This window comes from Camelus ferus, chromosome 17, assembly GCF_009834535.1.
Source record: "Camelus ferus isolate YT-003-E chromosome 17, BCGSAC_Cfer_1.0, whole genome shotgun sequence".
Lineage (NCBI taxonomy): Eukaryota > Metazoa > Chordata > Mammalia > Artiodactyla > Camelidae > Camelus > Camelus ferus.
Window position 1 is genome coordinate 29,756,000 of NC_045712.1, and position 24,172 is coordinate 29,780,171.

Sequence of the window (24,172 nt, forward strand, 5' to 3'; positions counted from 1 at the left end):
GGGGAGGGTGCGACCCTGGGCCATCCTCACCTCCTCTCCTCCCCCCGCAGGTGGAGATGCTAGAACGGAAGTATGGGGGCCGCCTCGTGACCCGCCATGCGGCCCGCACCATCCAGACAGCCTTCCGCCAGTACCAGATGAACAAGAACTTCGAGCGGCTGCGCAGCTCCATGTCTGAGAACCGCATGTCCCGCCGCATCGTGCTGTCCAACATGAGGATGCAGTTCTCCTTTGAGGGGCCCGAGAAGGTGCACAGCTCCTACTTCGAGGGCAAGCAGGTCTCGCTGACCGACGAGGGTGCCCAGCTCGGGGCCCTGGTGCCGGCCGAGTGCAGTGAACTCAGCGAGCCGCCCGCCCTCAAGGCCCCTGCCCCAACCGGCGACTTCACGGACGCCATCACGGAGCTGGAGGACGCCTTCTCACGGCAGGTGAAGTCGCTGGCCGAGTCCATTGACGACGCACTCAACTGCCGCAGCTTGCACGCCGAGGAGGCGCCTGCGCCCGACGTGGGGCGGCCCCGGGGCGCCGAGCCCCGCCCGCGGGACGAGATGACAGCCTCCTACAGCGACGTCACCTTGTACATAGATGAGGAGGAGCTGTCGCCACCCCTGCCCCTGTCGCAGCCGGGGCGCCGGCCGTCCAGCGCCGAGTCGGACCTGCGGCTGCGGGCCGGGGGCGCCGCCCAGGACTACTGGGCCCTGGCCCACAAGGACGACAAGGGGGACACGGACACGAGCTGCCGGAGCACGCCGTCACTCGAGCCGCAGGAGCCGCGGCTGCGCGGGGAGCACCTCCCACTGCTCACCATCGAGCCGCCCAGCGACAGCTCTGTGGACCTGAGCGACCGCTCAGACCGCAGCTCGCTCAAGAGGCAGGGCGCCTACGAGCGCGGCCTGGGCGGGCAGCAGGGCAGTCCCAAGCACGGCCCCCCCAAGGGCCTCCCCCGGGAGGAGCCGGAGCTGCGGCCCCGGCCCCCCAGGCCCCTGGACGGCCACCTGGCCATCAACGGCTCGGCCAACAGGCAGAGCAAGTCCGAGTCGGACTACTCGGACGGGGACAATGACAGCGTCAACAGCACGTCCAACTCCAATGACACCATCAACTGCAGCTCCGAGTCGTCCTCCCGGGACAGCCTGCGGGAGCAGACGCTCAGCAAGCAGACCTACCACAAGGAGACGCGGAACAGCTGGGACTCGCCCGCCTTCAGCAACGACGTCATCCGTAAGCGGCACTACCGCATCGGCCTCAACCTCTTCAACAAGTGAGTCTGCCGGCCTCCCCGCCTCCCCGCCGTCCTGGCCGTGGGCCGGGCCAGGCCAGGGCTGCTCTGTGACAGAGCGCCGTGAGGGGCTGTCAGCCCCTAGCCCGGCTCCCGTTGGTGCCCAGGGAGCCGTCGTGCGAGGGCCAGCGGGTGTGTGGGCTGGGCTGCACCGGCCCTGAGTTTATTTCCTGGGTGACGGGAGCATGGAGGTCTCTGAGCAGGGGTGTGACGCGTCCGCGTCTGTGCGGGCTGGGCTCAGGTGGACTCTCAGCTCAGCTCTCTGGGAGGCGTGTGAAGCGGTCTGCTGAGTGTCACTATGCCACTGGGATGGTTCTGGTAAGGTGCTGTGGGTGTAGTCCCGAGAGCAGCTCTAAGGCAGGAGACTGGTATTTAAAGCAGACTATTCTTAGCACGGCCGAAAATAGCACATGGACGGGGAGGAGGGCTGAGCGCTCCCTCGGAGGGGACATTGGCAGCTCTGGTCATTGAACCTTGGATTTCTCATCGTTTCCATCCACCCGGCCTCCTGACTTGGGGTCAGCAGGCGCCGGCCTGGTGCTGGCTCCTCCCGGGCTGGGGCGCGGCTAGCCGGCCTGCTGGTTACTGACACGCACGCTGTGCTTCCCTGTGCCCTGCTTCCTCTTCTCGACTGGGGGACTTGGGGGCACTTCTGAGCCATCTCTAGTGCAAGTGGCAGTGCCGTCTGAGAACTCAGAGAGTCCCAACCCGGAGGGTGAGGGGAGGGAGCCATGCGTTCATACAGGGGCCTCCAGGGGCTGGGGTCATTGGCCCTCGGTCAACTGAGAACAAAGATGGACCCGTCACACCCGCCGCGGTGATCTCTCCTCAGACTCCCGTCTGTGCGGGAGGTCCAGTCCCACCGCCATGTGAGCCATGGCTGGAACAGCACCCTGGACAGGGAGGGTCCCGCACTGCTGGGCCCCTCCTGAGCTCCGTCCTGGAAGCCCACCCCACCTGCTTCTGGACACAGCCAGCTCCTGGATTGTCTTGGACCCTTTCTAGGGAGGCTGGTGGAGCCTGGGGGCTCCCCCGGTGCCCCAGCTTCCCTCATCCTGATGTGGGAGCCCCAGCTGAGTAGATAGGTAGCGGCCAGAAAGAACGGTCTCCTGGACCAGGCCGGTCGCTGGCCCTTTCCAGCTCTGTTAGTTTTAATTACGCCTCTAATGCATGAACACGCTCTCCGGAGAAAATGAAAGTCTTCCAGCTAGGCTGCCGCCCCCCGCCCCTGTCCCTCTGGAGTCTCCCCTCCCAGGCCTGCTTCTGCGCACCTTTGCCTGTGCTCCCTGTGTGTCCTTGGGCCGCGCAGCCTCTGCATGATGGCGCCGAGGCCGATGGTGTCGCCATCGCGGGGTGTGAGGTGCTCAGAACAGCGCCGGTCAGGCAGTGAGCCCCGTGATGTCACCTCGGCCCCCGGCTGTGCACGCTCTCCCGCTGCGGTGCCGCCTCGCCATTTGCTGTTGCAGAGCTTTCCTGTCCGTGGCGTGGGCCGCCTCATCCCTGTGCCGCTGTCTCGGGCCCGCGTTCGGCCGTCCATGCTGATCTGGCCAGTTAATTCCACTTTCTCCTGGTTACCAGCGCTATCACAGTGAGCGTGGACTCACTCCCCAGAGAGCCCCCGGTGCAGGAGACGGTGGGGGGGTCGGGGCTCACGTGGACACGTTGGTCACTGAAGTAGAAACTGCAGCTGGATCTGAGACACGCCGGACAGCACTCCGTGTTTCCTTCTGCCCCAGTCGAAGCACAGGAATAGTGTCCCTTTTGTATTAATTTGTATTTCCCTGGCTGCCCCTAAGACGGAGCCTCTCCACGTGGGTCTTCGGCCATTTGCCTTTTCTCCTGTAAAATGCCTGTATGCTTATTTTGCCCACGTTTCTGTTATTTGTCATTTTGATTGACTAGTCGTTCTTTATATATTGCAGACACTAATCCTTCGTGATTACAGTTATTTTTCTTTCTGTCCTTGTCCTTTTTTTTTTTGCTTCTGAGACAGCACTCACATACCAGTGGTGTTTTATTATATGTCCTTTAACTTTGTTTTTGCTTTCGCAGTCTAACAAGAAGTTACTAATTTCTTTGCTTTGTTTTGAGGTGTGATTGACATGTAATACTCGTTTCAGGTATGCAACATATGATTCAATATTTGTATCTGTTACAAAAATCTTCACCAAGATAAATCGAAAACCTCCACCATCATACATAGTTACAAAGTTTTTTCCTTGTGATGAAAAGTGTTAAAAATCTACTCTTAGCAACTTGCAAAACGCAACACAGTGTTCCTGTTGTCACCGTGCTGAACAAGAAGTGCCTGATTTTAACTTATCTTTTATCAGTGTTTTTTGTTTATTATTCTGGTTTTTCATGTTTTATTTTTAAAAGGCTCGCCCCAGGTATATTTTAAAATACAAAAAATATATGTATTTTAAAATATATTATGACTTATTATGACCAAAAGTTATTTTTTTCAGGACTTTCATAGTTTTATTTTATATTCTGTGAGACTTTAACCTGGAATTTGGCGAGGGGTCTAGCTTGTATTACTCTGTACAGATTAGCCAGTCACGTCCAGACAGTTTATTGAATTGTCTGCCCTTTCTTTGCTGACTTGAAATCTCATCTCGCCCCGACATGAACAGGGTCTGCGGACCCTTGCACCCGCCTGGCAGACATCTGTCGCACACCTGGTGCGTGCTAGGCCTGTGTCCGCGGCCTGGGGCTTGTCAGTGAGCAGAATTAAGATCTCTGGGAAGTGCCGCCCTGGTGGTCAGAGCATCTCCCTGACCCTCTGCCAACACCAGACTTTCAGTTTTGCAGGTTTTCTTGTTAGGGCAGAGCCGCTCTTTTGTTCTCTTCAATAGTGGGCTTCGCTCTCGTGGGGTCACTCTTCCCCGTGGGCTATGGAATCGGTTCTTTAAGGCCATGAAAAGTATTGGACTTTGCCCTGGAGCCCCTTCACCCTGGGGGCTCTCCCAGGGGTCTCTTCTCCCCACCCTCTCCCTACCTCCCCAGGCTGCCCCCAGAGAGCTCTGTTCCCATCCCGCCCCAGGAGCGAGCTTTCCAGTGCAGACCCCCTCCCAAGGGGTCTGTGGAGGGGCCCGGTGATGCATCGGGAAGAGAGAGGAAAGCAAGACAGACGAAACCCGAGGAAGGGGAGCAGGGTGGCGGGGAGGAGCATCCCGGGGCCGCTGCCATCTGCCCGGAGCCCAGATGCTCCCCCCAGGCTCTGGGGCTGCACGTCGGGCTCGCAGCACCAGAGGCAGGGCAGGGGCAGGGAGCCAGAGGCAGGCGGGTCTCAGCCCCAGCTCTGCTGCGGGGATTGTGCAGGTCCTGCACCCTGAGCCTCGCTGGCTGTGCCGGGAAAATGGGTTCCCGCCCCAGGGCCTGCTGAGGGTTAGGGTGGTGACACCAGGAGCCTGCCATCAGGCTGTCAGGGGAGCCTCCATGCTTCCTGTCACTTCCTCCCCCGGGGAAGGGGCCATTACTAACCCACTTCACAGATGGGTGAGCCAAGGCACCTGGAGATAGCCTCCCTGAGGTCACACAACTGGCAGGTGGCCCGGCTTAAAACCCAGTGCAGGGACTGGGACCTCGCATGTAACCCTCCACACCCCTACCTGCTTGCGGGGCCACGTGTGTCCACTGAGTCCAGGGGGCGGGCCACGCTCATGGAGGCCTCGCAGCCCTGGAGCAGTGGTCCTGGCCCGCGCAGCAGCAAGAGCTGGGGTGTGCGCCCCGCAGCCCTGAGGGCACCCAGCAGGACCTCACCAGGACTGTCGCCTGCTTGCCAAGGGGCCCCGCTTGGGTGCCCCACACCCACATCCTTGCCCAGGACACCATAGCCACTCGGGCCCTCTCCAACCTCTGGACGAGGGCTGTCCCCAGGGTCACCAGATGCAGCGGTGCCCTCAGAGGGAGTGGGCACCTCGTCTCTGAGGAGCAGGGAAGCAGGGCCTCTGGGACTGACCTCGTGCTGCGCTGGGGCTGTCAGGGCGGGGCCCTGAGGTCGTTCTGGCCCGGGCTGTGTCTGGGAGCCAGTCTCCCTCTCCCCATGCCCACCCCCGGGGCCCGGAGTTGCTGCGGGAGGAGGCAGAGAGCTTCCCACGAGCCTGGGCTGCTCTGAGGTTCCACCTTCGGCACCCGTGGGGGTCGGTCCTGCACGCCTGAGGGGAGCAGGCTCGGGGCTCGGCCAGCCGCCCAGCAGACAGCAGAGCTGGGCTTGGGCTCTTGACCTGCTGGCCCCGTGCTGCTTGCCCGGGTCGTGTTTGCTGTAACCTGTGACTGTGACAGTGGTGAAGCCGGCCTGTGCTGAGCACTTCACGTGCGGCGTCTCCCTAAATCTTCACTGTGACCCCGTGAGGTGTGGCGCCGGGAGCCAGGCGTGGGGACCCGGGCACCAGTCAGGGCCCCAGAACGAGCAGAGCCGTTCCCCGAGCCGAGCCGGCTGTGCCGTCGCAGGTGGTCCTGCTGGCTTACGTGACTGGGTCTGCTAGGAGCACTTTGAGTTGGGCCTGGAGATCGGGGTCCTATTCCCCTCGACGTGAGCCCACTCAGAGCCCTGGGGCTGGGCCTCGGGGAGGAAGACAGTGCCCAGGTGGCCCCCCGGGCACTCCAACCACGTCGGGGGGCTTTCTTTTTTTTTAACTGAAGCACAGTTGATTTACAATATTGTGTTGGGACACCAAGCCCCAGCACTGCCCTGTCCAGAGCATGCCAGGCTCCTCACTGCACTCCTCCGAGGAAAGCCAGACCCCCAGGGCCCGCGCAGTGCTGTGTGGTCCAGCCTGCTCACCCCGCGCCAACCCCACCATCCCCAGGGCCCCTTCTCTCCACCTTGGAGTGGCTTCACAGCCTCCATCCTGCAAAACGCACTCCCCCGTCAGGGCCTTTGCATCCACTGTGGCCTCCACCAGAAGCTCCTTGACCACTCTGGTCACTGTCCTGTGTCACCTGCTCAGAGAAGCCTCTGCGTCCCTGGCAGGAGCCCCTCCCGCCCTCACTTGGCCCCTCTGCCCTTCAGACTGGGGAGCTGCAGGAGCTGCGCTGGGCATTCCGGGGTGCCGCCCGGAACGCAGTCGGCACGTGATCCGTGAGGAGTCTGAGTCCCCACGGCCCCTTGACAGCTCGGCCTGCCCGCTGGGCTCGGAGCCCCTCGGGGTGTACCTGGAACCTGTGATGCCGCGTGACGTCGGCATGTGAGCTCAGGAGGGAGCAGCTGGGGCAGAGAGGGGAGAGCCGGCACCCCCGGGGCAGCAGGAGGAGGCAGGGCTGGACCAGGACATCATGTTAGGGCCTTGAGGGGCCAGGCGGGCCCAGGCGGGTGGGTGCCAAGGGCGCCCAAGTTGGGGAGGCCCAGCCCGGCCATCCCAGTCATTCCCACGTGGGAACGCAGGCCCGGGGTGCCAGACCGTCTCTCGAGAGAAGCTGGAAGTCGTCTTCCAGGTCCTGTGTGCGCTCACAGTTGCTAAATGTTGGCAGCTAACTGGAATTCTTTCCTGTTAACGTTGTGTGGCCGAAGAAATCACATCTGCAGGCTGGCGTTGGGGTAGAGGTGGGCAAAGGCAGGCGTGGAGGGGACCATTGGGGGCTGGCGTGGAACTGGGGACGAGGAAGCCCAACCCCTGGTCGCTGCATCAGCAGCAGCAGCCAAGAGGGTGGAGCCCTGGTGGTGGGCTGGCCCCTCCTTGGAGACCCCAGAGTTGGGGAGGAATGGGGACGTCGGGGAGCAGGGCCACTCAATCACCACTTTGTGCCTGGACCCAGCTGGCCAGCGGCCACTCCCAGCCAAGCTCCTGAGGGCCAGGTTGGCGTGTGCGGCCACCTGGGTCGCCTTGCAGCCGGAGGTTTGCCTGCACGTAGAATGTGCCATCTGTCAGACCCGCCTTCAGCCAGGAGCTGCACGGTTGATGGCGCGAGGCAGTCCCTGGCCCTCACCTCCGTGCCCCCGGGGGATGGCAGCACACTGGCCTCTAGCCTCTGGGGTAAGGAGTAGGACTCAGCCCCCAGTTGGAGGCGACCCTGCTATCTGGCCCCTGCACAAGTGCCAGGCGCAGCCCCAGGGCTCCGCAGCCCCTCGTGCGTCAGAGGCTCCGGGTTTGTCAGAGGGCACCGCCCTCCAAGTGTCAGACGTGCATGGGGACTGGCGGCACCTCCCACTACGCTGCATCTTGACCACTGGTGCCTCCTTGGAGGGACAGCCGAGCTGGCACCAAGCAACAAGGCCCAAGGCTCGGAGGGAGGAAGGGGCCTGCTGGCTCACTGCCCTGCCCCGAGGGGGCTCCCGCCCCCACAGCCCCCGGGCCCTCCTGGCCCACGGCTCCCGGTGCAGGTGACACACTCGCCCCGCTGGGCGGGCTCAGCCCCCGTTTCCTCTGCTGTCAGTTGAGGTTAACCCTAACCCTTTCTGACGCTTACTGTGAGCATTGAACACCGTGTTAGGCGCCGGACCGCGTTTGCCCAGTAAGTCCAACCAACAAGGGCGCTCAGGACCCAGCGAGGTCACACAGCTGTCAGGCTCCTGAACAGCACAGGTGACAAGCATGCCAACCCCAAGGAGCGGTGTGGGAAGCGAGTGGGTTGGCTTGTGGGGTCCTCAGATGGTGGCAGCACGGAGCACGTGCTCGACAGGTGGCAGGTGGGGTTCGTCTTGGGCAGGTGGGCCTGTGTGTGCCCGGCGGGGCTCCAGCACACAGGGGCCGAGGAGCTAGGCCGGGTAAGGCTGTTGTGTGCACGCAGGCACTGGGGTGGTGCAGGGCTTCGGGAGGGCCCCACTCCGCACCCACCGCCATGCACCGGGTGGGTCCAGTTCCCCCACGTTGCGAGCTCAGGGTGGGGCGGGCAGGGTGCCGCGGAGGAGGGGGTGGCAATGGTGCCCGGCTGAGCCTGTCTCTCATCCCCCCAGGAAGCCCGAGAAGGGCATCCAGTACCTCGTGGAGCGTGGCTTCGTGCCCGACACGCCGGTGGGGGTGGCCCACTTCCTGCTGCAGCGCAAGGGCCTGAGTCGGCAGATGATCGGGGAGTTCCTGGGCAACCGGCAGAAGCAGTTCAACCGGGACGTGCTGGAGTGAGTCCGGGCAGGGGGCAGCGTGGACGCGCACACGTGGGCTCTGTCCCCCACACTCGCCCTCTCACCCGAGCCCCTCCCCTGGCCTGGCTGTGACTGTCCTGACAGTGGCAGGGGCAACAGGAGGGGAGCCACCAGAGCTCGACAGGAGGAGGGGATGAGGATCCAGCCAGGCTGGCAGCCAGGCTCTCCGCTACTTGGAACCCTGCGGAAAAGCGCTTTTCCAGTGCCCTGGGCACTGCTGACAGTGTTGGGAAGTGCTTCCCACGTACACCCTACGTCCCCCAATCCTCCACGAGACGTTTGGACCCCGTGCCCACAGGGCAGGCACATACGGGTCATGTCTTCACCTCGCCCACGAGGGGGGCGTCAGGGATCCACAGCACACCCTCAGGTGGCGAGCCAAGGCCGGCAGTAGGCTGGCTCAAGCAGGTGTCCTGTCCTCCTTCCTGGGACCTAGGGGAGCAGCTCCAGGCCCACCGCAAGGTCGTTTCTGCCCCAGGCGATCGCATGCGGGATGGGTGACCCAAGCCGGCAGGCCAGGAACAGGAGCAGAGCAGGGTAAAGTCTAACCAGCAACAGTGGCCCTGGGTGAAGGAGGCAGCCGGGGGCGGGCATGCGCCACCTCTGGGCCCCCTGGGAGGAAGCAGGTGGGTGTTGTGGCCTCTGCTTCACAAGTGAGCAGACCCAGCTCCGGGGGGCTGGCCTGGGTGCCCCCAGACACACACACACACACACACACACACACGTGTCCATTCGGTCACGCACAGACACAGGAGAGGCAGCGAGCCTCTGGGCCTGGCATGTGGCTGGTGTGGCTGGCTCCCAGCAGATGGCATCTGGGCCGCCTGGGCCGCCTTCTCCCTGCCCAGCATTTCTGTTCCAGCCCCTCGCTGTGCGTGTGGTTAGTGCCCCCTCCCCTTTGAAACCTGGGAGGAGTGGTTCAAGGACTTGCTCTTTAGTGAGTGGGGCCCAGGACCAAACGGTCCAGCCCCGTCCCCTGCAGCTGCCCCTGCGCTCCCCCATGCCCCCTCCAGCCTGCTCCTGGCCGGTAGGAAATCCGAGCATTGTTTTCCTTGGGTCAGAAAATAGCAGCGGCCTCAGGAAGTAGCGAGACCCCCCCACCCAGGCGTCCTGCTCGGATGCAGGTCAGCAAATCGTCCCTCGGGGTCCCTGCCCCCACCTTTCCCTCGATGGCAGCATGCGTGCTCAGAGCGGGTGGGATTGCCAGTGCCTGTCGCCCCAGTAGGGGGGGGGGGGCCCACGACCGAGGTCTCTGCAGCCCCACGGAGGGTAGTCATGGCTTCATTACCAACAGATGCCGTGGGCACCAGAGTGGGCTGTGAGGGTCCCTGGTGCAGGCCCACCCTCTCTGCTCGGGGGTCATGGCCAGAGGCAGAAGCAGACTGTGCCGGGGTGGGGCTGTGACGAGTGACCCTCCTTCTGGCAGGTGAGGACGGCACAGCCCTTCTGGGTGCCCCGCAGGGAGGCCCAGGAGAGCCCTGATGGGGGGGCGGGCCCAGGGCACACTTCCGGAGCTGACTCCTGCCGCCCTCACTCTCCATCCTCCCTGCGGTGACCCCAAGTGCTCCGTCCACCCTCTGCGGGCTGTCCTCACCTCTCCGGCAGGAGGCCGACAGGGAACACTGAGGGCCTTTGTCTCTCGTTTCAGCTGCGTAGTGGACGAGATGGATTTCTCTGCCATGGAGCTGGATGAAGCCCTCCGGAAGTTCCAGGCGCACATCCGGGTCCAGGGGGAGGCCCAGAAGGTGGAGCGGCTAATCGAGGCCTTCAGGTAAGGGCTGCACAGGTGGGGCAGGTGTTGGGCAGAAGAAGGGTCCCCACACAAAAGCAGTGTCTCCAGGGCTGATCCCCCTTCAGGGTCAGGTGGCAGTGAATTCAGCTGGGGTGCCAGGCATTGTGCTGCTTAGCTCTAGCGCCGAGACTAGAAGTCCTCGTCTTCCTCCACGTCCTCCGTGTCCTGGTTGGTTCACGAGTCCATCTGTGTCGTCATTCATCTGCTTACTCACAGGGGCAGAGGCTCCCTCAATGAGGGCCTGGTCTGACACCCACGCCACTTACCAGCTGTGTGACCTTGCGCTGGTTACTTAACCTCTCTGTGCCTCATGTCCTCATCTGTAGAGAGGGGATGACGAAAGCATCTACCCTGGTGGAGGGTCAAAGGATTAAAGCACTTAGGATGTGTGGGCACGTTTAGCCCAGTGCCTGGCACCCCAGAGAGCCCGTGGTTGAGGTGGGCTGCCCTGCAGTCTTCCGTGCCCGGGCTGTGTGCACACTGGCCATAGAGGGCTCCGTGGTCCATGCCGGCTGTGGGAGGCCCAGCCCTCTGGGCTCAGCCAGAGTGCTGGGGCCATGGAGGGACAAGGTTGTGGAAGGAGAAGCCCCAGGCCCTGGGAGGAAGGCTTCCTGGAGGGGGTGGCACTTCACAAGGAAGAAGGAATTGAAGCCCACATGGTCTGAGCTCCAACGGCTGCTGCCTGTGGGATACAGGCCTCGGTCCTGGTGCCCCACCAGAAGAAGGTTCCTCTTCTCCATCCCTGCCGCACCCCAAAGGGTCGCCAGAGGGGCCTCAGGGTGGGTCGGGGGCACAGTCGTGGTAGCGAGGACAGTGAATGGATGATGCCGTGAGGAGCATTTCAGTCAGGCTGTTAGTTAAGCTGCTCCAGCAAAGACCCTGCAGGAGCCGAGACTGAAACACACGAGATGGGCTCCCTCTGAGCTGACGTGGAGGAGACCTGGACTCCTGTCATCTCTCGGTCCCAGGGGTTGGGGGCAGGTCCAACACCCACCGTCACATCCCCATTCCAGGCGGGCGGAGAGCCTGGGGGCACAACCTTGAGGGTGCCCACATCCCACTGGCCAGAACTTGTCACATCCGAGGGATGGGTGGGTGCGTCTTAACTCACGCAGGAAGGGGTGAGTGGACGGTCAGGCCAGCTCTGCCGGACGAGTGTCATCGGGGTTCCCAGATGCAAAAGCTCGGCTGCGGGCAGTGACCAGCCGCAGGTGCAGCGGCCGCGCCCCGGGGTGGGGGGCGGGCTGGCCTCCCGCCCCGGCTGAAGCGGCCCGTCCCTGCGCCCCCAGCCAGCGCTACTGCATCTGCAACCCCGGCGTGGTGCGGCAGTTCCGGAACCCGGACACCATCTTCATCTTGGCCTTCGCCGTCATCCTGCTCAACACCGACATGTACAGCCCCAGCGTCAAGCCCGAGCGCAAGATGAAGCTGGACGACTTCGTCAAGAACCTCCGAGGTGAGCCCGGGCCCGCGCCTCGCGCCGCGCACGGGGCGGCTGGCGCCGGGAGGGACGCCGGGTGCCGTCAGGTGCACCTGCGCCTCGGGAGGAGGTGATGTGTCGTCTCGTCTCGAAGGGCCAGAGGGTTTGACTGGCCCAGGTGTCGAAGGGCAGAGGCCTGAGAACACGGCTCAGCACAGCCAGGGCCGGGCTAGACTCATCGACCCAGGCCGGTCGTGGGGGCCGAGGGAGCACAGGCTGCGGGCCGGGTCCTGGGCACCCAAGGCCTCCGAGCAGGGGGCCAGCACAGCCCCGTCCCCGTCCCCACCGCCCTCACTGCGTCCCCCCACACCCCTACACTCAATGTTCCTTTTGAAACCAACTTGGCCTCACGTCGCAACCAAAAAGGGGAAGCTAGTAGCATTTGCCACGTGTGGGCGGCATTTGCGACAAGTCCGGAGAGAAGACAGCTCCACTGTGGATGCAGCAGAGCCGTTGCCCCGGGGCGGGCTGCCCCTCCCCCTCGGCAGGTGGGCCCTTGTCGGGCAGGTGCAAGGGGGCGGGCACCGAGAGCCTGGCTCCCCCTGGTGTCACCAGGCAGGGAGAGGAATTGAAGAGGGAATGGCAGGTCTGCAGGTCCCTAGAGTCCCTGGACTCCTGGAAGCAGGCGTGGGGGGCACTGCCCCTCCCCTTGGGGAACGCCAGCTGTCAGGGGCCCGGGCCCCTTTAGAAGGGGTACTGTGACTTTATAAAAGGGAAAGAAGCTGGTCTGAATCAAACCCAGCTTCCTGGGCCTTTTGAGCCGTTTAGATCTCTTACCTCGTCCTCTCCCTGCCCTGCTGCCCTGCTGCCCTGCCTGCCCCTCTCCTGGGCAGAGGGTCGGTGCTGGCGCGCCCTCTGCTGGTGGGCGCCACCCCGGCGGGCGCGGATGCTCAGAGGGGGCCCCGGGAAGGCCGGGTCTTAGCTGTGGTCCTGGGAAGCCAGGGAGTCCGGGGCCTGGGTAGATCCAGGCAGGCGAGTAGAGCGGTGAGCAGGTGCTGACAGTCTGGGAGGTCTCCTGGCTGGGCTGAGCCTGCCGGGAGCTGGCCCTGCACTGCGTGCTGCTGGAGACCCTGGGGAGTGTCGGGGACTGTTTTTCCCTCTGGCTTTAGCACCTCACCCGTGTAATCTGGGACCCCCTGTGTGAGAAGTAACAGAAGTGAGCCCAGAGGACGGGCTCAGGGAAGACAGGGCTGCTGGGACAGAAGCCTGCCAGTCAGCCGCCCGTGTCAGTGGCTTTGTGGTTGTGTGCATTCTTGCGCCCACCATCCCAGTCATCCCAGTCATCCCAGTTCCCAGGTCAGGGTCTGAGCACCCAAAAACCAGGAGAGTGAGCCAGGACTGTTCCCACTAGTCACCTCTTTCCAAGCCCAGGACTCCAGGGTTTTCTGCCGCATCTTTCTTGAGCTTCAGAAGGGGTAACCAGGGTTCGGAGCGGGAAGGGACTTGCCTGAGGCCACACAGCAAGTGAGTGTCAGAGGAGGCAGGACTCCGGTCTCCCAAAGCAGGGTTGGCACTCTATGCTGAGCACACATCCAGCTTGTTTTGTTTCAAGGAAAGCTTCCCCCTACACTGGACACACACTTTCTGTGGAATCGCTCAGTTGCCCAGTGGGTCTGGCAGCAGGCGGCCCTCTGGGAGTTCAGGGGTAGCTGGGGGAGGGGCCCTCCCCAGCGTGGAGGCCAGACACGCAGTATCTTGCTTCTATTGATACTTGCCTTTAACCTTTTTAAATATACATTTTGAATGGGTGTTATCTTCCCGTAGTTCAGAAACCAGAAAGTTCCATCCTCCCAGTAATCACCCTCCTTGGTATTTACCCAAATGAGTTGAAAACTTAGATCCAGACAGAACCTAATGTGTTTATAAGCAGCTTCATTCATAATTGCCAAAACTTGGAAGCCACCAAGACGTCCTTCAGTAGATGAACGAATAAACTGTGGTCCATCCAGACTATGGAATGTTATTCAGTGTTGAAAGAAGTGAGCTCCCAAGCCGTGAAAAGACACGGAGGGAACTTAAGCGAACATTGCTAAGCGACAGGAGCCGCAGGGAAAGCCTGCAACACTGCAGGACCCCAACTGTACCAAGCCCTGCGGGAGGCAGCGGTGCTGGGACGGCGGGGAGACCGGGGGCTGGGGGCTGGGGGCTGGGCGGAAAGGAGACACCCAGAGGGTTTTTAGGGCGGTGAGAGTACTCTTTGTGGTATTACAGTGGTAGACACATGTCAGCGGACATTTGTCCAAATCCGTAGGGTAGATAACACCAGAGCGAACCCTCGTGTGAACTGTGGACTCTGGGCTTCTGATGGTCAGCGTCGATTCTGTAGCGAGCGGACCACTGATGGGGGATGCTGAGAGTGGGGGAGGGGTCCATGGGAACTCCGTGCTTTCCCCTTAATTTTGCTATGAACTTAAAACCGCTCTAAAAAATAACTTAAAAAAAACTTCAGTATGAAAGGTCCGTAGCAGGACCCCTCCACCCCTGCCGTCTCCCCCGGAGATCCTCGGCTCCGAGTCCCTGCCTTGCCCCCGAGCGCCCCCCGCTGGAGCCGTGTGGGTGTGCACGATCGGTTTCTCCCTCTTCTGCTTGGTGTCTCACTTTTCCATTTAATCCGCGTCAGCTCGCTGTGGCCTTCCATGCCCGTTCCTGCAGGGGCACAGTAATCCCTAATCCACAGTGCTCGCTGTGGCCTGCCGTACTCGCTCCTGCGGGGGCACGGTAACCCCTGGGCTGGGAGTCCCCGTGTGAGGACGGGTCAGCAGTCCCCTGTGAGTGGTAAATGGGCTCATCCCAGTGTTCTGCTCTTTGGAAACAAGGCTGCAGCGACTATCAAATCCCATGGGACAGATCCCCCAGGTACACTCAGTGGACGGAAGGTGTTAGAATTTACGACCGTGACATGAGTGCCAAGTGGCCCACCAGGGGGCCCGACGTGTCCTGCTGCCCCACACCGGTGGTCTGCAGTCTGAGGGTGGAGGTTCACATCGCTCTCGTGAGCAGGGCTGTGTGTCTCTGACAGCAGTTTCAGGCCGTGTAGCGGAAAGAGCACGAGCTTCCCGTCACAGCAGCCCAGGTTCGAGCCCAGGGACCTGGGGCAGCGGCTACTCAGATGCACTGAGTGCTTGCTTTTGGGGGGTGCCCCACAAGCCACCCCCATTCCCTGTGAAGCTGCCATGCTCTTGGTGGCCTGTATGATGGAGGGGAGGACTCCCAGCTCAGAGAGACTGATAAGGGGTGAAGTGAGGACGTGGCCCCGGCCCATTGCAGCCTGAACTCACAAACCCCGTCTCCACGGCCTCCCTGCACCCTAGCCCTTCCCCAGGCCTCGGCTTGCCCCTCCGTGGGACAGGGATCGTGTGCCCGCCCCACGGGGCGACAGTCAGGACCAAGCGAGGCAGTGTTTGTAAAGCCCTCTGAGCGTGGCTGGCCCCCCGCCCCCAACGCTGGTCCCAGGGCTGTGCGGGCCTAGTCCCTGGGGCATGGGTTCTGCACCTGTGGGTCTGGAAGGCCTTTGGCTCTGCTGCGGACTGGTGGGGGGACGGCTGTCGGGTTTGGCCTGGAACCTGGAGTGTTGGCTGAGCCCCGCCGCTGTCCCTGCCAGGCGTGGACGACGGTGAGGACATCCCGCGGGAGACGCTGGTGGGGATCTATGAGCGCATCCGGAAGCGGGAGCTGAGGACCAACGAGGACCACGTGTCGCAGGTGCAGAAGGTGGAGAAGCTCATCGTGGGGAAGAAGCCGGTAGGTGGGGCCCCGGGCCCCTCACCTGTGACCCCGTGCCCCTGGGCTGCCCTGCTGGTTCTGCTTCGGCCAGTGGCCCTGACGCCTCTGGACCCTGGTCCCTTCCAGGCAGTGTTGGTGAATTGTGCCAGGTTTGGGGCTTCTTAAATGGCTCCTAGTATTTGGGAGTGACAGCCATTCCCTCTGGGGCCCATCTGAGAACCCAAGGCTCTTAATAAGCCAGCGGTGGCCGGGACTGTGCGGTGGTTCCCTGGAGCCTGCTGGGGCTCCCCACTCGCCAGTTCCCTGCAGCACCGTGGGGGCTCAGGAGGGGCTGCGGGAGGGGTGTGCCCCACGGGCTCCGCTGGGCCCGATGCACCTTCGGGGCGTTAAAGTCTTTTCTTGTCTTGTGGTTTCCCCCCAGATCGGATCCCTGCATCACGGGCTGGGCTGTGTGAGTACCCGCCGCCGCCACACTCAGCTGACCCCCGCCCCGGGGCCAGCCCGTCCTTCCTTTGCTCGTCGCAACCTTGGGCTCCCAGACCTCCTGCTCTGGCTGCAGGAGTTAATTTCTGGAGGGAGAAGAAAGCTGGTTTTCACAGTTACCCCCGCCTCAGACCTCTGCAGGCCTGAGACAGCAGCCACGTGGGGAGGGCTGCGAAAGCAGCGGTCTCCTCCCCTCTCATCTGGGCCCAGCGGAGCGCAGAGACCCCCAGGTTGTCCCCAGGCCCCTAAACCATGCAGATGACCTTCCCCGCCCAGGCTACGCTCTGCCTCTGCTGGCCTCCCAATTCCGTAACATGCCCAGTGCCTGGGGGCTGTGCGCCCACATGTCCCAACACACGCACACGCAGCCCCGCCGGCCCTAGTGTGGCCTTTACCTGTCGCTGGGCAGCCAGTTCAGCTTCACAAACCCTCTGACAGCCCTTCCCATCTCCCCCTGCAGAGGGACCGAGACCCCCGGTGCTGCCCTCGGCCACCTCCTCAGCCCCACGCCCCCTGCCCTGTCCTCTCCCCGTCACACTTGCTGCAGACAATGCTGGGCCTGTGTCCCCTCCCTCATCTGCAGTTCCCTGAGCTCGGGCACCTCCCCCCAGGTGCCCCTCAGAGTTGACCCACTCGGGCCTCAAGAGCAGCCGGGCTTCTGCCAGGTGGGCACGTGTGCAGAGGGCTTGGGAATGGCACCAGCTCCCCGGGACGTCGGGCCGCGGCCGCCCTTTAGGAGGGAGGACCGGGGGGCCTGGGGGGCCAGGATCCTGGGCCCTGCAGCTCCCTGCCTGTGCTACTGCACGTGACATCACCTCCGGCCCTGGGTCCCATCTGGAGCAGACCCCCAGTGTTTGTGGGGCCCACGGGCATCGGCACTGACTGGTGCTCTGTGGACCCTGAAGCCGCGTGTTGACACGTGTTGCTGGGGGTGTGGGGGTGTCCTCTGTGAGCACGGTGTTCTGACAGGAGTCAGAAGGCAGTGTCCCTGGAAGCAGGGGTGCCTGCCCTGGACCTCTGGGAGGCCCCCGAGGGAGGACAGAGGGGGGACATCACCATGGGCAGAACACGCGTGGCTGACATGGCCGTGCCCCCTGCACAGGTGCTCTCTCTGCCGCACCGGCGCCTGGTCTGCTACTGCCGGCTCTTCGAGGTTCCAGACCCAAATAAGCCCCAGAAGCTCGGGCTGCACCAGCGAGAAATCTTCCTGTTCAACGACCTCCTGGTGGTACGTGGTTCCCGTGGGCAGGCCCGGCTGTGTGACCCGGGACACGCACGGGGGTGGGAGTTACCCAGGAGCAGAACCTGCCTCACACTGCTGCCCACAGAATCAGCTCTGCTGGCTCGTGCAGGAGCCCAGAGGGGTGTGGGAGCTCGGCCCCCGCCGCCCCCAGAACTCAGGCAGTGTCGGCCGAGCTCCTTGTGTGTCTTGGGCAGGTCCCTTCCAAGGAAGGAAAGCCGACCTCAGCCGCTCCAGCCTAGTCCCGCCCCCGGCTGCTGGTGGGGTGGCGGCGTGGGGCGCTTCCTGAGTCTGAGCAGCAGTCTCGTTGCTGCCCCCTCCTGAGCCCGTCTCGGGGGCCGGGGAGGCAGGGGTGGGGGTGCTGCCTTGTTGGCTGGCCTGGGTCTCAGCCCCAGGACTCATGGACTGAACGTGGCAGAGAAGGGTTCCCCAAAGGGAAGTTGAGGAGCTCGTGCCCAAAACCAGGTGGCGTGGGAGTGAGCCCACGGGAGTAGAGATGTTCCTGCAGAGAGCAGGGGGCCTGCCCCTCGCCTCCGCATATGGTGGGCTTTCTTACCCAAGACCCCTGTCCTCTGTCTCCATCTGCTCGAGGACCAGCTGCTCTTCTTGGATTCCTGAGGTTGGAATCCAGACACGTGGGCTCAAGTCCTTATGTAAGAGTCCCTGACCTTGAGCAAGTCGCCTTAGTTTCCTCCTGTGTGAAGTCACCCCTCAGAAGTTTCACGGTGCCTTCGGGCCGTGCGTGGGGCCGTGCCTGCCACCACTGCTGAGTGGAGGGCTTTGCTGCCAGCCAGGACGGCCTCAGGACTCACAGGAGCAGAAGCCAGTGTCCACGTCCCCTGCAGACAGGCTCCTGGCCTCTGGGCTGCAGGAGGGCTCTCCCAGGAGAACGCGGACCCCGACGGGTCCACTGACAGTCCTGAGCGCCGGGGCTGCTAGCGGGCAGCGCGGACCCTGTGGCTCAGTGTATGTGTCTGGCCGCCCCCAGGTCACCAAAATCTTCCAGAAGAAGAAAAACTCGGTGACGTACAGCTTCCGACAGTCCTTCTCCCTGTGTGGCATGCAGGTCCTGCTCTTCGAGAACCAGTGTGAGTGTGTCCTGGGGCCGCCACGGGGCGGGGCGGGGTGGGGTGGCCTGGAGCCGCGTGGGGAGGACGCCCCCCCATCCTCCTGGTGGCATCAGGAATGGGTCCCAGGTGGTGCCTCGGATGCGCGCACTCCCGCTTTGCCACTTGAGGGCAGGCTGCAGGCCAGCAGTGACCAGGAGGACCGTCATGCCGAGCTCACTTTCGCTGGTGTTCTTGCAGGCGTTAAGGCTTTTTTCATTTAGGGCAGAGTGAGTTTATTTAAATAAAATGTTGATAGGAAAACATCAAATAAATGGCATAGGTGATATGCAAATGTGGTCAAAGAATCCGATGAGAATAATGCCAAGAGCGACTGCAGAGCTCAAGGGAGTGGTGGGAGGGGAGCCCTGGGGCCGTCCGCTCTGGCCTTAGAGCGTGAGGCCTGGCTGTTTGACCTTCCCGGGCCCTGTGCCCTTGGTCCACCTGGGGCGATGGGTGCGCCCGCCTCGCAATTAGATGCGTCCGCACACATCAAGTGCTGGAACAGCCCTGCACGGCGGAGGTGCTGGGTCAGGCCTTGGGGTGTGAGTGGGTCGGGGAGCCTGGGGGGCCCAGAGGGGCGCTGGCTGCCCCCAGGACACGCCGCTGACAGTCCCTTTGGTCTTGCTCCTTCTCACCCCGCACGCCCCTGCCTTTTTCTCTCTCCCTCTTTGCCCCCTCCCTGTTGGAGGTCCCCGAGCTGCAGGCTGAGCCAGTCCTGGGGGGGGTGTCCCGGGGGCCCAAGGAGGAGGCCGCCACGATGGAGTGTCAGGGCGTGTCCAGCCACAGGTCCCACAGTCCTGCCCCATCCGCCTGCCCTCTGAGGGTGAAAAGTGCCAGGGACCCACGGTTGGGCCTGCCAGAAACACGGGACCCGGGGACTTGGATCTGGGGCTCTACCCCTTCTCCGCTAAATGGACCAGCTCCTGCGAGCCCCTCCTTTCCCACGCGCCTGGGAGGAGCCCAGGATGCTGACCCCACCATTGTCCCGCCCCAGGCCGGAAGGCCTACGTTGCCTTGGGTTCTACCAGGCAGCACCAGGGAAGCTGGTGCCCCGCGCCCCGTCCTGACCAGCAGGCCCCTCTTGGTGGGCCGACCAGACCGAACTCTTGGGCAGAGGCTGCGCCTGGATCACCTTATGATTCCCAGGGCTCAGCCCCCGGCCCTGGATGCAGATGCCCTCAGAGCCAACCCTGACCTTCCCATAGGACATGCCTTCACACCTGGGGTCACACTGGCGTAAGTGGCAGCCCGTGGGTTGGTCCCAGCTCAGTTACGTTATATTTGGTTTGAGCTTTTTCTTGTTAATTTGTTGAGCTGATACGTAAATCGTCACATGAAATTTATGTATTCTCGGTTTCTCATTAAAATCAGGTTTGGCATAGCTAGGCCTGCGTTCCCGCTGGCAGACGGTAGCAGGCCACATACCCGCCCCCGGTTCTCCAGCTGCTCAGTCTCACCTGGCCCCCTTCCCGAGTTTAGGGAACACTCTAGGTGTTTGAGAGGACAGGACAGTCCGAGGTGACTGCATAAGGCTGCCCATCCGTGCAGGACACACCTCCGTCCACTCCCAGGCTCAGCACCTGGCCAGTCTCAAGCCCCGGGCAGAGTGACCAGTGACCTTGAAGTTAACGGTCTGGGCTCCAGGCCCTTCACATGGGGAAGAATGAGGGCCTGGCTTCGCCTCATATCGGACAGATCTGCCCCCACAACATGGGCCACGCGGACCCCGATCGGGAGCCGGAGATTGTCTGGTGGCCTCTCCGGCCTGCGCTGGGCAGCCTCTCCTCCCTGGACAGACATGGCCCTGGGAGCCCGGCATCGGAGTGCCCATCCCACCTGTACCAAATTCAGACATGCTGGTTCTTTGCTGGCCAGAGGGCAGTAGCAGAGCCACACTGAGGCCCACGGTCTCCTCCTCTTTTGCAGATTACCCCAACGGCATCCGGCTCACGTCTGCGGTCCCAGGAGCAGACATCAAAGTGCTAATAAACTTTAATGCTCCCAACCCCCAAGACCGGAAGAAATTCACGGATGACCTGCGGGAGTCCATCGCGGAGGTGCAGGAGATGGAGAAGCACAGGATAGAGAGTGAGTGCAAGGCCTGGAGGGGAGCCGGGGCCCACATCCCGCGGGACCCGCTGGACTTGGCATCGCTGTGGTGCCTCCGTAAGCCCGCAGACCTGAGATGCCCCTGGCCTCTTCTGGCCTTCCCACGGCCACATGACCAGGCAGCCCACCCGCCCAGGCCACATCGCATGCCCTGGGGAGAGCCCCGGTCCCCTGGTCACCCCCTGGGGCAAGGCCCCAGAGTCCTGGAGCTGAGCCCTTTGCCCTCGAGCGCGATTGGTATTTGTCTTCTGCACCCAACCAACTGTTGGGGTCGAAGCTGAGGCTGTCCCGTGACTTCTGTTAAAACCGAGTGTAGCCCTCCTCCTGGCTCCAAGCCTTCCACCCTAGAGGCACAGGGGCGTCCCCACCTCTGGCCTCTATCCACGGCCAGGCTGGGTTAACCCTTGCTCCTCTCCAGACCTGGGCAAATCTATCTCCTCCCCATCAACCCCCAGGCCTGGAAAGTAGCTGACTTTCCATAGACCCCGGGCACTCTGGCCCCTCCAGCCTCCTCTCTGGGGTCTCTTTTCAGCCACTTTGGTTGAAGAGGGCCATCACTCCTGCCCTTTGGGGACAGCGGCTTGTCCCCTAGTCCTCTGCATTCCCCTCCTGGTGGGGCTCCCAGTCCTGCGCCCTCCCCGGACTGCCCTGGGTGCCACTCCACTCACCGGGCCCTTGCCCACCTGTGTTTCAGCGGAGCTGGAGAAACAGAAGGGCGTGGTGCGGCCCAGCATGTCCCAGTGCTCCAGCCTCAAGAAGGAGCCGGGCAGTGGGACTCTGAGCCGGGCCTGCCTGGACGACAGCTACGCCAGCGGCGAGGGCCTCAAGCGCAGCGCGCTCAGCAGCTCCCTGCGGGACCTCTCAGAAGCAGGTAAGAGCTGGGCCCATGCCCACCTCCCTGCCCCGTGCACGCGGGGCCCAGCCTGGGCGCGTGGCTGTCGGGGCTGGCATTGTGTGACGGGTGTAGGGGCAGTGGTGGAGCTCAAACGGAGCTCCCTTGGGTGACTCACCCTCCCCAAATCACAGCAGCATCTAACCACGCAGAGAGGGCGCCCCTCAAAGGCGAAAGGAAACAGGACTGCTTGTCAAAGGCGGCCAGCCGGCAGTTAGCGCTCTTCTCCTTGCTTGTTTATTACTCATTCTTTTATTTGCTTTCTGACAATCGCTCCCGCCCAGAGCACGCCAGCCCCGCTGACGGACGTGTCCCGTGTATTCTGTGCCGCCCCGTCCCTGTGTTTATGCTGATGAATGAAATGGAGTGAACCCTTGAAACTGTGTGTGGAGACTCCCTCTCCTGCTGTCTCTGGCCTTTTTTTCCCCCGCGGAGGTCTCTGTTCTGGGAAATGCAGGGCCTCAGTCCAATGCAGAGACCGCAGCCACCCTGGCTAGGGGTGTCGGGAAAGCCCTGGCTGAAACTGTGATTTTTGTTGTTGTTTCTTTGTTTCTGTGTGTTTCATTTGCTGCCAGCCTCTTAACCCTCAAGCAAGCAGCACCCCTGGAGCTGCCCAAATTTCCAGGGTGGGGGTGGGGCAGGGGTGAGCCTGGAGTGCCTGGAGCGTCAAGGGAGCTTCTGCTGGGGCAGGGGAAGGGAGGGAGGTGAGCGCTGTGCCAGCCTGCTTTGCCTGCTGGTGCCATCACAGAGCCGTGGGGTGAGGGGTGCACCCCGGCAGCCCCTTAGCTTCCCACTAGGTTGTCTAGGCAGGCAGCTTCTCCAGGGAGGAGGCTCAGGGGCTGCGGTGGAGTGGAGAGAGCTGGGCACGTGGGCACTGGCACCGTAGACTCCCGGTCTACTCCCTAGGCTCCTGCCCCGAGGCCCCAGGTGTCCCAGCCCCAGAGCCTGGCAAGACCCCCCGGTTTGCTGGGGAAAGCCCTCACAGGCCGAGGTCGGCCCCCTCCTCTCCAGGGGCTCGCTCACCCCACCCTGCCTCAGGCATCGCGTGTGGCCAGCTCTGGGCCCCTCGGAGAGCCTGCTCGTGTCTCTGGCCCGTCCCTGCCCCAGCAGTTCTGCCCCCTTACAGCTTATTCATTTCCCAGATATTTGTTTCTTTGTGTTTTGTTTTTTTGTTTTTTGTTTTTTTCTTTTTGATTTGTATTTTTCTCTTCTGTTTTTGCCTTGTCATTTTTTTTTTCCATAGTAAAAGTCAGAATTCCATTGCCAGCATGAGAGTTAACCCAGGGCTTCTCAACCCCGGTACCGATGGCACTTTGTGCCAGATGACTCCTTGCTATGGGGCCGCCCGGTGCGGGGTGGTTAGCAGCAGCCCTGGTCTCTACCCGCTGGATGCCAGTAACACCCGCCGGTCGTGACAATCTTTTATGTCCCCCCCAAATTCTTGGGTGCCCTCTAGGGGGGCAAAACCACCCCTGGTTGGCCAAATTGCCCGTGGTTGAGAATGACTGGTTTTCCTGTTCCTCCTTAAACCCAGCTAAATGAACCTGGACTGCTCGGGGCCTCTGCAGGCTGGGGGCCTGGGGCCCTTGTTAGGGTTTGTGCAGTGGGCAGGCTCTGACCCCTCTGGCTCTGTCCAGCCCCCTCAGGTGGTGGTGGCTGTCGCGTAGCCAGCCATGGCCACTCTGGCTCCTGCTGGTCAGGGCCTCACCAGTTCACTCCCTGTTTGGGGGCCAGACAGAGCCGTGTGCCCAGGTACATGGCCATGGGAGGAGTGCAGCTCTGAGGTGAGGCTGATTTCCATCTATTGCCATAATTGTCATTTTCCTTTCGGGATTCTGAACCGAGAGTGAGTCTTCCCACGGTCCTGAGCCACAGCGAGAAGAATCCCCAGGAGACAGCCCCCCGTACCTGAAGGTGGGAGGCGGGGTGAGGTGGGCGACTGAGTCCCCACAACCGCCAAGGCCCCAGCCTGGGACAGGCCCCCGTGATCTGCAGAGGAAGGCCGGCCAACGTCGGCTGCCTTCTGGGAGATGCCGGACGGAGACATGTGCTGCGTGCCCTGGCCAGGTCAGGCCGAAGTGCGCTGGAGGTAGCGTCACCCCCACCACTGCGCCCACCATGCCCTGGCTGGGATGAGCTTGCTGAGAAGAGACAAGGCTCAGGGACAGCCTCTCCCCTCGGGAAGTGGCTCCCAGCGCCTCCCAGAGCAGCTGCCCGGATGTGAACCTCGGGGACCCAGGAGGCAGTCGTGGCTTGATGGCCAGGAGGACTCGGGTAGCAGGCATTCCGAGAGGTGGAGGGAGGGGCCTGGCCTCCAGCCGCAGCTCCCTCTGAGCTGCGTGGCCTCGCCCGGTGTCTCTCCATGTGGTCTTCCTCCAGCTGGGGCCCTGGCTCGTTCCAGTGGCACCAGAGCCCTTCCTGCTTGAGATCAAGGACCTGCAGAGACTGTGGACACAGGTGTGGCTGGGCCTTAACCCCTGCCCCAGATTGGGCAAGTCGTGCTGGACGCTGCACATGGGCCCCTGAAGTCCCCCTGCCCTCCCCAGCCGAGCTGCTCAACACCAGTCCCCACGGAAAGGGCCTGTCTCCCCACGCCAGCAAGATGTGTCTACACCGTCATTGCCCGGGGCAGGGCTGGAGACCTGCCGTGTCCTGCGCCTGTCGGGGGGAACCTGGAGACTCCTGGCAGTCAGTTTCCAAAGCTGCGCCTGCTGCCTCAGGACTGGCACTCTGCTCGTGTAACGGCCAGGGGCTGCCTCTCCTGGGGGACGACCACCCAAGCCGAGCCCAGCAGAGAGCCGTGCAGGACACCAATTCTGGGGTCACACAGTGAGAACTCCCTCTGCCTGCTGTTCTGTGGCGACAGGGCCCTGGCCAGGTTACACCCCTGGGCCTCGGGTTCTCCAGGTGCGGGTGGAACCAGCACTTCCCTCCATGGAGCTCTGTGAGGGTCCATGCACGTGAAGCATTTGGAGCGCGGC

The 24,172-nt window shown here is 62.7% G+C and overlaps 1 protein-coding gene across 1 annotated transcript in view; it reads left to right on the forward strand.

Moving 5' to 3' along the window:
- The window catches only part of IQSEC1 (IQ motif and Sec7 domain ArfGEF 1), a 281,388-nt gene that overhangs the window by 252,910 nt on the left and 4,306 nt on the right, over window positions 1-24,172 (forward strand). Inside the window, 10 exon segments of the mRNA XM_032458746.1 lie at window positions 51-1,261; window positions 8,178-8,339; window positions 10,012-10,134; window positions 11,445-11,611; window positions 15,237-15,376; window positions 15,780-15,809; window positions 16,944-17,069; window positions 18,070-18,169; window positions 20,117-20,278; window positions 20,994-21,170. Coding sequence (XP_032314637.1) covers window positions 51-1,261; window positions 8,178-8,339; window positions 10,012-10,134; window positions 11,445-11,611; window positions 15,237-15,376; window positions 15,780-15,809; window positions 16,944-17,069; window positions 18,070-18,169; window positions 20,117-20,278; window positions 20,994-21,170 — 2,398 coding nt within the window.